We start from the raw sequence: 13,470 nt of genomic DNA, 5'->3' as shown, positions 1-13,470 counted from the left end.
GTCTGCGTCTTCCAAGAATCATCCTAAGAACATATGTAGAGTCCGGCTGGATTGAGCCAGAAGTCCTGTTCTCACTGCGGTCATCCAGATTCCCCCTGGGAAACCCACAAACAGTAGCTGAGCACAGCAGTCACTCTCCCCTCCTGCAGTTTCCAGCAACTAGTATTCAGAGGCATACTAATTCCAACAGTGGAGGCAGAATGTAGCTGAATCCTCCACTCATTTGTCTTAATTCTCTTTTAAAGCCCTCTGTGTAGGTGGTCATCACTACTGCTTGTGGTAGAGTCTTAGAAGCCTCTTGCTAAAGTCCTCACCAACACAGGCAGGGTTGCTGGTGCTGCACAGCCCAAACAGACAGTCTTGGTCTAAAGGTTATCCAGAAACAACATCAGGAAGCAGTCCAAGGTCAACATCACATGGGGTTCTTCTAGCAACAACATGGGCCACATTCACACTGTGTATTTTAAGCACTACGATACCACTTTAAACAGTTATGGCTTCCCTCAAAGAATCGTGGGAGCTGTAGCTTCTCAAGAGTGCTGAGAGTTATTAGGAGACCCGGTATTCCCCTCACAGAGCTTCAACTTCCAAAGTTCCCTGTGAAGAGGGATTGATTGCTAAACCACTCTGAATTATAGCTGTCTGAGGGTGAATAGGGGTTTTCTAGCAACTATCAGCGCCCTCATCAAACTTGCAGATGATACCAACTGGGAGGGGCAGCCAATGTCGCTAAAGACAGAATCAGAATTCAATATAACCTTAACAGATTGGAGAGGTTCTACACATAGGCAGGAAGAACCAGATGCACAAATATAAAATAGGGGACATCTTGCTTGCCAGTAGTACATATGAAAGGGGGGTCTTAATAGACCACAAACTTAACATGGGTCAACAGTATGATGCAGCAAAAAAAAAAAAAAAAAAAAAAAGGTATTCTAGGCTGCATCAAGAGAACTATGGTGTCCAGATCAAGGAAAGTAATAGTCCTTCTCTATTCTGCCATCGTCAGACCACACCTAGAGTACCATGTGCAGTTCTGGGCACCAAAATTTAAGAAAGATGTTGACAAGTTGTAACGTGTGCAAGTTGTCAAGTTGTAACGTGATCTAACTCTAGTTAGATCAGCAGGGCACCAGTTCCAAAGTGGGAGCAGCTACTGTCTGTAGAGCTACATCAGTGACATTGGAAGAAGCAATGAAGTCATTGCTTGGTATTCTCAAACAAATTACGGAAGAAAAATGAATGCAACCAACATTTTGCTTGAAGCATGAGAAGAAGTTCCACATGTCCACAACTGAAGAACTTGAGGATGTCATCAGAGATATTTGATGAGGGAGAAAAACTCTCCAAATGCCTCATTCCTTGAACACAGAAAACTGATACTTCAGTATTGTTGTTTTTCCAGTGCTCATAGCTTTATTTCAGTGACATGTATGTCTACTCTTGAACCAAGGCAAATCATTATGAATGCTCAGTAAACATCAGGTTCAGTGGTAGAGCAACAGCTTTGCATGCATAAGGCGCTGGGTTCAGCAGGAGAGCCATTACCAGTAAATGGTCTGATGCTGTAAAAGGCATTCCTCTGCTCCTATTTAATTCATCCTATTCTTCAGAACCACAGAATCGTTATGTTGAGGGGAAGGACATAACTTGGTGGCAGAGCATATGATTTGTATGCTAAAGGTCTCAGATTCAATTCCCAGCATCTCCAAGTAGGGCTAGGAGAAAGCCCTCTCTGAAACCCTTGGGAGTCTTTGCCAGTCAGTGCAGACTGTATAGAGCTACATGGATTGATGGTCTCACTCAGCATAAGGCTCTTTCCTATGTTCCTAAGTATTGCTATGTTGGGGGTGAGAGAAAGAGTGTAAGGATAGCAGATTGAGAATATATTGTCCATCATATTTCTACTTTTATTCATATTTTGGGATGAGGGGCAATGAAACAACAAAATGTAAAACTTTAAAAATAGGCAAATAAATAAAATCACTTCATGCACTTAAAAGGAATCTAGCCTCCTGTGAAAGAGCATCTCCCTGTGCATCAGTGTCCTGAGTTAGCACTTCATTCCCACAATGCCTTGCAGTTTATCTACTGTTAGTGGAATATGACAGTCTGTTGATTGATGACAGTCTGTTGATTGGTAACGCTGGCGTCCTCACGGGTCCTGGTCTCCGTCTTCATGCAGTGAAACTTGAGAGACTTGGGAGATTCAATCATGACTACAGAAGATTCCTTCACAGTCTTGGGGCTGGTCCTTTCACTCTCTCCCACAGTGACCTGAAAGAGATAAAATCATAAGGCCAACAAGCCATTTGAGGCCCTATGCTACTAGGATAGGGGAGGAATTCGATTCAGAAAACAACTTAATTTGCGCTTTCCAAAGCAATAAAAATATCAAATGGCACTCATCTCTTGACATTCACATTTCTCTGAATTTCGCAATGCAGTTATCCAGCCAAGTTGTGTGCCTAAAATGCATACATTTGGTGAAGACAACATACAAAATTGCATTCTATTAGGGGAAACTGTTTTTCAAAGAATGTGCTTGTCAGGCAAAATTGCTTACAAAAATGTATATAATAAACCTGCACTCCATAGCTGATGAATTTCCATGAGGGTTTGTTTTTGTTTTTTTAGTGCAAACTGATGTGAACATGAGTGGCTGGGAAACCCAGCCAGATGGGTGGGGTATAAATTACTACTACTACTACTACTACTACTACTACTACGATCTTCTTCTTATACTACTACTACTACTACTACCTTCTGGTCCTTCTCAGGATTTTTTTCACCCCAGAACAAGCAACACGTGATTCCAAGGGGGTTGACTACAAACACACTGGTGGCAGGAAATAAGGAAAGGAAAAGAAAAGAAAAGACTGAGCACTGTCATCCTTACACTGGCAAAACACCAGGTAGTGCAGATTGAGTGATGAGCTGTTGACCAGGGGATTCCCAATAACATTTCTGGTTTTGACCAATAAAAGCAAGAGTTAGAGAGCTGATCAGGAAACTATTTTGAGCTGCAACATCGGGTGGGGGTGGGGAGATCCACACTGTCAGTATTTTGAAGCTGGGATTCAAGTTCCTATCTGGTGGGGAGCTTCATGGAAAGCATTGTTGTGTAATCCAATAAATCCACTTTGCCATCCAACAGTGGAGGTAGAACATAACTGTCCTGGCAAGTAGTCGTTTAAGTACCTGACTTGGTACAGCTAAGGAAGTATTTAAGAGAAACTTGATCCTCAAAAGCAGGGGGTGGCCTGCACAGAGGTTACAGTTCCCAGATGAACAGCCCCCATGCCATTGAATCTTTGGCTGTATACAAACTAAGCCATTTCCTCCACAAAAATGTTGTTTCTCTCAATCCAGAAACATTCCTGCTCAACATGCTGCTGCTCTCAACCTAGAATGATTCTATGGGAGGGCTGCCATATTTCAAAAAGAGAAAATCCGGACGCAGAAGTTGTTGAGCTTGCCAAAGAAGCTTGCCAAGCCAGTTCCTTTGACCAGGTAATGGCTTTGGCTGGCTAGTTAAGTACCACAATTTAGCATATCCAAATAAGTTGCTCTGTGCTATAGAACAAATAGGTGGGCCTTTCCCACACCCTCCTCTCACGTAGCTGGTAGTCAGAAGAACAAAGGCCACAGTTGGTGGAGTGTGAGAGAGCTAGAAGGCGAAGGACACATAAGCATCTCTTGTTCTGTGCCAAGATCTGTTGCAGTATTAATGCTGTGAGCCCCTTCATCCTATGCTCAGGTTGCATATATGTGTAAATAAAATTATATATCCTTAAGATACCACAGTCTCTTCTAAATCTTCATTCCAAGGAAACTGGGCCCTAGTAAATGTGTGTGGACTATGCAGAAAAAGCAAGTACTCCATGTTGTGTGTACCCAGCCTTAGTTTTCTTTTGCGGCTGCACCACTTTCCAAGTGACAGTCCCACCATCTTAACAAGCTATTATTAACATGCTATTATTCCATCTATTTGTTGCTTTCCACAAAACAGCTTCAAAGTGACACACAGTAGATACAGAGACTCCTACCTTTACTTTTGCTTTCACGTCATTGATCTCCACACGCTCCACCTTTATGCCCCAGTCACCTGTGGTGTTGTTCAGTGTGGTCTGTTAAAAAAAAATTGAGGGAAATATAGTAGTCAGCCACCAGCCATTATACATACTGTATAGCAATTACATGAGCCATGAAACCCAACAGAACAAATGAACAGGACTTAAGTCACACACTAGATATTTTGGTTTTTCTGCAATTGAAGTGGATTAAGGCACCCTGGCACAACAGATCCATTTTAAGAACTGTAATATTGCAGTTAGGAAAGTGGTGTCTAAATGCACTAAAATGTATGAGATAAATGACTGACTAATGGGAAGACATAACCACCATGCAAGTAAATCAGGATGAAAGCTCATGGTCGTATAACCTCGCAGCTGAAACAAACGAACAAACAAGCCCAAGAGCAAATTGCTCAGTAAAGATCAGACATAGTTTAACCATGGTATAAGCTTTGTTTAAGTGTTACTTGAAAAAAAAAAGACATTCAAATCAAGAGTTCTTAAAGGCCAAAGTGTGTGTGTGTGGTAAGATTTTGTAATGTATATTAATGTGCAGAGACAGGGACGGTCCCTTTTAGTGGATTTGGATGATCTGAGTTCTATCTGTGTTCATACCTCCTTTATAGAGTTCTTAATTCTGTTACCCCCACACCCTGAAATGGAAAAATGGGCAAATTTTAGAAATCTGTTCAGATATTTATTTGACTGTAGTTACCTGAGTAAATCCCTTAATGAAGGTATTTATCATATGCCTGTCCAGAAAGTTAACATTACTTCAAAATTTATTTGCTGTAACTAGATTTTGTTTTCCTTTCTATGTAGCTTATACTAAAATGTATCTTGTTTTCCTTCATGTTAATAAAATAATATAACATTTAAAATAAAATATTATTTTAAAACACAGAGACTTACTTCTGAATAGACATGTATACAATTGCACTGTAAGCTTATTACACTGTATAGTGGGTTCTTAACAAGTACCTGGACAGCAGCCTCTGCACAGCAAGAAACATGCTTTAAGTCTCTTTGCAAAGTTTTCAGATTTTGCATTTGCTGTTTGATTATGGGAATTATGGGAGTATTTGTGGGAAATAACCTCTAGGAAACACCTGATTGCAGATGAATGCACTACAAGAAAAATGAATCCTGCTTGCTAGCAAAGGGCAAACTACAAGGACTTCTAAAAAATAAGTCAGAAGTAGGAAAGGGGAGAGGAAAACCGTAGCTCTTTAGGACCCCAGGGATTTCTGTTGCCTGGTGTCCACACAACTCACTTAACAATCAGAGCTCTGACTTCAATTACTGGCTAGAAACACTGATAGGTAGGAGCAGCCAGACTAGTTCAGTTCACAACAATCCTTAGAAGGGGGCCTGCACATTTTGCTTCATAACTTTCTTTCTAGAAGGCTAGAGACTTTTTTAAAAATGAAAAGCTCAGAGTCTGAGGCACCTGCCTTGCAGGGGGTGGGGTGCTCCAATGAAGGCCTTGGCGGGCACCAGGTTGGGAACCGCAGCTTAGCCATACCTGTATAGTAAGTGCAATTTGTTCCCGGTTGGAGATGATTTCAGATAAGTTCTTAGTCCCCAAAACATTCTTGAAAGTGGTTTCAGCCAAGAGCTGAGTGGCCATGACTGCTTCAGTGGCATTTGTGACAGCAAGGATGGGATTCTGCACTCGGAAATAAATCACACCATTCGCATCCACAGTCATTGGATCTTTGGTAAAAATCTAAGGGAGAAGCAGCAGTGAGGTAAGGAAAAATGGGAAAACTCCAACATATAAGAATGATAAAGAGATGTAAAGTGTTTTGTTTTTTTTTAATTGAAAATATTTTGCGTAAGCAAGATATAGTGAAAAAAGGAAATAAAAATGCATTAAAAATACAAAATCCCTCGCTACAATTATATACATACTTGTCTAATACAAAGGGATATAAATGAAATTATTATTCTAATTCATATAGATCTATTTATAACCTATTATATTTTATTATTCAGGGAAGCTTTTAATGTATGATATTTTAGTGTTTTTTGGTTTCTGTGGAAGCCGCCCAGAGTGGCTGGGGAAACCCAGCCAGATGGGCGGGGTACAAATAATAAATTATTATTATTATTATTATTATTTATAAATGCTTTCCAAATACGGTATATTTATTCATACATCCATTCACATGTTGCAAGAGTTGTCATGTTTTGTATCCATTGATTAAAGGGAGCCATAGATTCATCTTTCCAGTGCATCAATATCAGTCTTTTAGCCACAGTGAGGGCACGGAGAACCATTTACAATCACTAGTTGTCAAATTGCATGTATACAATTAATAAAATTCCATGAAGTAAATAATATTCTATTGTAACAATGCTAGCTTCCCCCTCAAAGAAGTAATATTGATATCATCTAGTACTCTCTCCCCAAAACAATAATTATTAATTAAACTTATTAGTCACTTTTTTAAACAAATGTAACTCAAAGCAACTCACAGCAACACATATACTAAGACCAGCATAAAACAGAACAAAGAAAAATCTAAAATACAACTACATTTTTTAAAGGCGACAGTAAAACATCCCACCCACTCAAAGAGGCCACAAAGAATTAGAAGCCAATGGCCTGGTGGAAAAGAAATGCTTTTCTCCAGCACCTAAAAATATGTAATGATGGTATGTTCCAGACCTCCTGAAGAAGGGCCTCAGATGACAACTGCAGGGCCCAGGTTGCAGGACCTGAAGACAAAAGCAACTCTCTTCACTTGTGATTCGCAGGAACTGGTATGCAAAGAAAGATACTGCTTCTGATAGCCTTATCCTCCATGATTGTGTCTAATTGTCTTTTAAAGCCATCCAAGTTGATGACTGTTACTTCCTCTTGGGAGAGTGAATTCCATAGTCACACTATGCGTTGTGTGAAGAAGTCTATCCTGACTCTTTCAACATTCAACCTCACCGGACATCCCCAAGTTCTAGCATCATGAGAAAGGGAGAAAGCATTGGTTGGGGCTGTCAAGTGGGAGTTGTACCGTACTTTTCTGTGTATAAGACTATGGGTTTTTTTACTGAAAATTTATGTTTAAGGGGTCATCTTATACATGGATAGTGCCTAAGGGTGAAGTTGGACTGGTTGATGCCGCGAGTCAGAGAGGGAATTCACTGTGTTAGTGGTCGCTGCTGCACGGGGTGGTGTTGACTGGGTGTTGCTGCGGCAACTGGGAGGGCAATAGGGGTGAGGAAACTGTGGACTCCACTCCAGCTCCCATCAGGAGAAGAAGGAAATAAGCCTGGGAAGCGGACTACTTACTTCCTGGAATGGTATAGTAAATGACTTTGTCCTCATGTCCACTCTGATAAGGGTGTCTGTGCAAGGCAAAAGGAAATGGATGCCTGCAGGAACAGAAATGGCAACCATTCAGCTCACAAGAGGTCATATCACAGCAGCAAGGAAACCCTTTTCAGCCCGAGGGCCATGTTCCATTGTAGGCAACTTTCAGGGGGCTGCATGTTAGCGGAGGTTGGGGCTGCCACCCTCTGGAGAGGCTATAAACAAGATGGCAGGCCGACTGAAATTGGCTCAAATAGACCAGCCTCCACTGCCTTCAACTGGGGCACTCCCAGGTCACTTGTTTATTGAGCATTGTTCCACCAGGAGTTTAAACAACATTGACTCTTTAGTTCCCTGGCTCTGGTGCCACCTACTGTTGATCTCTCTGTCTTCCATCCTACGATAATGGCACCAATCACCACTGGGTGCAGGTTCGAGTTGGTAGCCCTACTGATTGAGGCCAAATGAGTGACTCTTGTACAAGAAGTACCAGCCCAAAGTTCCTTTGGCAGACTCATGGTCACATCCACACCATACACTTAGGGACACTCTCTTGCTGCTGTAAGGATCATGGCTCCACCCACCCACCAATAATCCTGGCAACTGTAGTTTGTTAAGGATGCTGAAAGCTGCTAGGAGATTTGTAACATACTACAGTTCCCAGGATTCTCTGGGGGGAGCCATGATTCTTAAAGCAGCGATTTGAATATATGACCTAACCACAGTCAGGGGGAAGAATGAACAATCGCAACAAGCCTTCAGGACATTCCCATGAAACTGATCAACATTAACGTTCTGTCACATGTTGGAACTATAATATGAAACCCTCACCTGGCCCTTTTGCACCTCCTTTTTGTATGCGCCCCAGTCTCACAACGATAGCTTGCTCGTATTCATAGACAACCTGTTATAGGAAAGGGGTGGGGAGTCACAGGTTGATTTCCATCTTGTACATTTCAGTCTATTTTTGTGGGGCTTTTGCACCTTTTACGAAGTGGGGAGGAGGAGAACCATGTGCACCATGTAGAGGTCCTTGGAAGATAAAGCGGTATATAAATGAAATAAATAAATAAATGAATAGGAGAAAGTTGCAGCAATACAGGCATTTTAGGGGTCCTCCAGATGTCCTTTTGTATTGTGAATTCAGTGCGGCTGTCCTTGAGGTTGGTCCAGAAGCTGCAGTTGGTGCAAAACACAGTGGCTCAACTGCTCACTGAGACAGGATATTAGCAACACATTACCCCACTGTTGAAAGGATTGCACTGGCTACCAATTAGCTAGTGGGCTGTGTTCAGGGTGCTGGTTTTGCTGTATAAAGCTCTATATAAGCTTGGGGCCAGGATACATGAAATATTGCCCCACTCCTTATATATTCAGTTGGTGACTGAGCTATGCAGGTGAGGAGGGCCTCTTGGAGATGCCACCTCATCAGAAGGTCCATCCTGCACAATACTGGAAATGGGCCTTTAGTGTTGTGGCACCTGCCGTTTGGAATGCCCTCCCCTTGAATATTTGACAGGTGCTGTCTCTGTCTTTTTGGCACCTACAGAAGTCCTTCTTTCAAAAAGCCTTTTAATTTGAGATCTTTCCTAATTTGCTACCTAGAAGCATATAAAAAATGTTGTGAAAATGCTTTTTAAGAACGTTTTGAAAAATATATTGAATTTGCCATAGCTCACCATCGCTGTCTAGTATCACAAATGTATAACGCAATTTACAACACACTTAAAACATTTTATTTGCAGCTGTAATAGCCGAGTCCCTGGTCTGCATCTGTACTACAATAGAATTGCCTTTAGTTTTCAAGATTTTTGCTTGGTTTTATCACTTATTGTTTGCCCCCCTGCTTGCTCCTCTGGAAGGAAGAGTGACAAATAAATTTCATGAATAAATAAATAAAGATTTGTGCTCATTGTGAGATGCTCAGGGTGGCTAGATGCAATCCTGCTTTTAGTATTGTGGAAACACTATTTGTGTGGGCTGGTGGGACACTGCTTCATTACTAATCAGTACCATGTTTTGCTAACTGCCTGCTGAAAACTAGGGTTCAAATCCTAATTTGACCATGAAGCTCAGTGGGTGATCCTAAGCTAGTCACTGCCTCTCAGTCTAATCTACCTCACAGGGTTCTGGTGGGGATTAAATGAGGATGGGAGAACCATGTATGCTACCTTGAGCTCCTTGGAGGGGGGGGGAGATGGGGTATCAGTGCAATAAATACATATAAATAAATAACCCCACTTTTGCTGAATTACAGCCCCTTAAGACAACAATAATGCAGTTGCACTGGGGAGGCATTGCAAACAACTTTTCATTTATTACTTTATTTTTACCCTATCCTTCTCCTTGATGGGACTCAATGTGACTTATAGATAAAAACAGATAACTAAGATAACTAAGAATAAATCCATCACTAACGCTCTGCCCTGCCACCTCTGCCGCCGGAATCAGCACTAATTTCTGGCAGTATCTCATGACACATGAGAGATCTCCACCAGCAGCAGAGGCAGAGCAGCGAAAGTGTCAGTGAAGGTGGGTGGCCAAGCCAGGGGGCGGCAGGCAGTGCACACAATGGGGTGAAATGGGATCTGCAGCCCTTGTGTCAAGGGCAAGTTGCAGAATACAACTATGATAAAACACCAGATGGGCACATATATTTTCACTGTATGAGCTTGAATCTGTTCCACAAAACCGGAGTGGGGAGAGTCACTTTTAAAAAATGCTTCAATCTGAGGGCTCAGAAAAAAGAAGAAGAAAATCCAGGTGCTCAGCTGTATGTGAGCATTCAATTTAAGTAAGGAATGCATCTAATCTCCTTTTGGGGAATGTTATTAGCAGGAACATTCTTACCTCTACGCACAGCCAGATGGATATGGGAAAAGTCAAGAGCGCAAAGATGAATGAAAGGATAACTAGGAGCCACTCGATTGGCTGGAGGTCTTGGCCAGGCTTCTCTGGAGGGGCTGAAAAGGACATATACATTTGGAAGAAAATATAATTCAATTATTTTTCTCTTTCATTCTCTCCCTCTCTCTTCCATATCTGGCAGGGAGGGAAATTCTGTGATCCCCATAAATTAATTGCACCTGTGTGTTTTATATACATTTACTTAATGCCATGTTTATGAGGCTGCCTGCTTGTTGTGCATTTGTGCTATCACAACCAAATTCTGCATGATGGCTCACAGAACAGGTTTTTGTCTATGTTTGGACACCATTGCATGCCACTTTGAATCAAGACGGCGGGCTGAGCCTTTCAAAGCCGCGCTGGTTTTAACCCTTGATTAAAAAACTGTACTGATTTCAAAAGTTCTCTGGAAAGATGGATGGCTAAGCCACTTGGACAATTTCGCTCTGGAAGGGGGAAAGGGTCCTCCTGACAAGTCTCAGCACCCTAAAAAAACTTCACTTCCAAGGATTTAGGGGAGGAGGCCCACTGTTTAAAGTGGTACGGTACTGTTTTAAATGTACAGTGGTACCTCGGGTTAAGTACTTAATTTGTTTCGGAGGTCCGTTCTTAACCTGAAACTGTTCTTAACCTGAGGTACCACTTTAGCTAATGGGGCCTCCTGCTGCCGCCGCGCCACTGCCACGTGATTTCTGTTCTCATCCTGAAGCAAAGTTCTTAACCCGAGGTACTATTTCTGGATTGGCGGAGTCTGTAATCTGAAGCGTATGTAACCCAAGGTACCACTGTATAGTGAAATCAACACCCAGCAAATCTACCAGTCAAATTAATTTATTGCCGCTGAACTTTTGCTGTACTCAGAGCACACCATCAATCCATCCTTCATCCAGTCAGCTAGTTGCTCAAAATATTACCAGGAAATCCAGTATCTGCCAGCACTGTGGAGTGGGATTTCACGTCCTCAAAGCAGCTGCTAACCCTAGCCTATAAACTCTACTCTTATATGCCGGGGTAGCCAGCTCCCAAGAGGCTGCGATCCACTTTCCTTACAGCATTCAAATAAAGCCCAGGCACGTCCAAAGTCCGTTCCGGGGGCCTAATCCGTCCCGCTGATTGGTTTAATCCAGCCCCTGTGGCAGTTTATTTCGTGAGGTAAAAGCAAAAAACAAAAACAAAAACAAAACAAAACCTCAACAACTTCAATCCTAAAAGAAGTTCAACAACTTTGGTTGGCCCTTCGGTCAGCCCCCACATCTCTTCACTTCATCAAATCTGGCTCTCTCAAATTTGGACACCACTGTAAGCGGTCTCAAACTATTCTGAAAAGACTTCTTCCATAGTCTCTCCTTCAGGCTGCTGCCATTCCCTGAGGACAGCAAAATAAATTCCCTTCCTGAGGACTGTAGTAGATCAGTGATTAGGGGGACACTTTGCACATCTTCAGAAACCGTTATTCTTCCCTCTGTTTCACCCTGGATGGAGTCAGAGCAGGTGCACTCTTAAACTTTTCTTAAAATTATCATTGAGTATCCCACAGACAAAAATAAGAAAGACAAACTATGTGCGTGCTTAAAGGGTAACCTGGTTTTATAGTTAACACGCGGCGCCGCGAGTAACAGGAATTCCTCTCGCTTGGGGAAGGCAGAAAACCTCAAGGAGAAGCCCACTTTCACAACAAAGTTCCTTTCTCCTTAACGGCGAGGCCCTTTTTGGTCGCGATGAAGCACGGCAAGGCTCAGAGGCACGCTAGGCTTTATTACCGTGCGTTGAGGGAGAGCGGGAGGTTCTAGCCCTGCCTGGGTTTCTAAGCAGAGGAGCTTTTCACGGAAGAGAAAGCAGACTGCTCGCCCCCTTCCCCAGATCTTTACACACGCAAGCCCGCCCGCCCGGCCCGCCTGCCCCAAACTGCAAATCCTCCAGTCGCTCACGTGGAGGAGCATCGACGACTTCCGTCTTTTCGGAGACATCCTTCTCTTCCTCTGTCATAAGGGCTACCGACTTGACCTGCTCCGCGCGCACTAACCGACCCAACAGGATTCGAGGACGGGGCGCCAGCGGTTGCTCCAGCAACGCTCGATCCGTCAGTTGCTCGCCCAGGTCCTAGTGAGCAGGCTCCGAGGCCTCGGCTGCTTCGTTCTGCCCGCACACGGATTTCTTTAAGCAAGCAGTCTGATATATATCCATTTACCAGGCCCGTGGTATCATTAGGTCCACCAGGCCTCAGAAGGGTGCCGTACAGACTGACCTTTAAAGGGCACAGTTTTATACAGATCACTTAGCCTTGCAATTTAAAATAAATTTAGTATTTCAAGTTTTGTGCTTTTCGTTTTTTTCTATCAGACATCTTTTTTCTTTTCTTTTTTTTAACTGAAGTTAGAAAGTTGGTGGTGTGTGCAACTGTGCCTTTCCCTAGAGCACAAAACAGCCCTGCAACCACAGGCTGTATGCCTGAGACTTTTCTAATCCCTGGATCCAGCAAATGTTGAAATCTAAGCAAGGTTTCATATGCCGGTACCTGGAATAGTTATTCTAGCTTCCTGGTGAGGTAATTGCCTAATTAAGGTAAAGGTACCCCTGCCCGAACGGGCCAGTCTTGACAGACTCTGGGGTTTGTGCGCCCATCTCACATCTATTGGCCGGGGGCCAGCGCTGTCCGGAGACACTTCCGGGTCACGTGGCCAGCGTGACAACGCTGCTCTGGCGAGCCAGAGCCGCACACGGAACGCCGTTTACCTTCCCGCTGGTAAGCGGTACCTATTTATCTACTTGCCCCCGGGGGTGCTTTCGAACTGCTAGGTTGGCAGGCGCTGGGACCGAGCAGCGGAAGCGCACCCCGCCGCGGGGATTCGAACCGCCGACCTTTCGATCGGCAAGCCCTAGGCGCTGAGGCTTTTACCCACAGCGCCACCCGCGTCCCACTAAGTGCCTAATTATGTGCCCTTAAAGTAACAGAATTAGGGACATGGGTGGCACTGGGACGCAGGTGGCGCTGTGGGTTAAACCACAGAGCCTAGGACTTTCCCATCAGAAGGCTGTTGGTTCAAATCTCTACGGCGGGGTGAGCTCCTGTTGCTCAGTCCCAGCTCCTGCCAACCTAGCAGTTCGAAAGCACGTCAAAGTGCAAGTAGATCAATAGGTTTACCTCCAGCGGAAAGGTAAAACGGCGTTTCC

General features: G+C 43.4%; 1 protein-coding gene across 1 annotated transcript; it reads right to left on the bottom strand.

Annotated features, from left to right (window-relative positions):
- Window positions 1-1,889: 1,889 nt before the first annotated feature.
- LOC309523702 (stomatin-like) lies at window positions 1,890-12,566 on the bottom strand. The gene is made up of 7 exons (XM_082207771.1): window positions 12,228-12,566; window positions 10,243-10,355; window positions 8,224-8,296; window positions 7,372-7,454; window positions 5,602-5,805; window positions 4,050-4,130; window positions 1,890-2,277 (listed from the first exon to the last, which is right to left on the bottom strand). The coding sequence occupies exons 1-7, from the start codon at window positions 12,283-12,285 to the stop codon at window positions 2,095-2,097; spliced, it is 795 nt and encodes a 264-aa protein (XP_082063897.1). The 5' UTR covers window positions 12,286-12,566; the 3' UTR covers window positions 1,890-2,094.
- Window positions 12,567-13,470: the final 904 nt, after the last annotated feature.

This window comes from Podarcis vaucheri (genome assembly GCF_965113315.1).
Source record: "Podarcis vaucheri genome assembly, chromosome: Z".
Lineage (NCBI taxonomy): Eukaryota > Metazoa > Chordata > Lepidosauria > Squamata > Lacertidae > Podarcis > Podarcis vaucheri.
Note: the sequence above shows the minus strand (reverse complement) of the source record. Positions and strands in the feature narration are given on the sequence as shown.

Coding starts and splice junctions, on each gene's coding strand:
- LOC309523702 (XM_082207771.1), bottom strand. CDS start 12,285: ATGACAGAGGAAGAGAAGGATGTCTCCGAAAAGACGGAAGTCGTCGAT. Junction 5,806..7,371: donor TTACTATACCATTCCAGGAA/GTAAGTAGTCCG, acceptor CTTCTCCCTTAG/ATTTTTACCAAAGATCCAAT. Junction 4,131..5,601: donor AAATTGCACTTACTATACAG/GTATGGCTAAGC, acceptor TTTTTTTAACAG/ACCACACTGAACAACACCAC.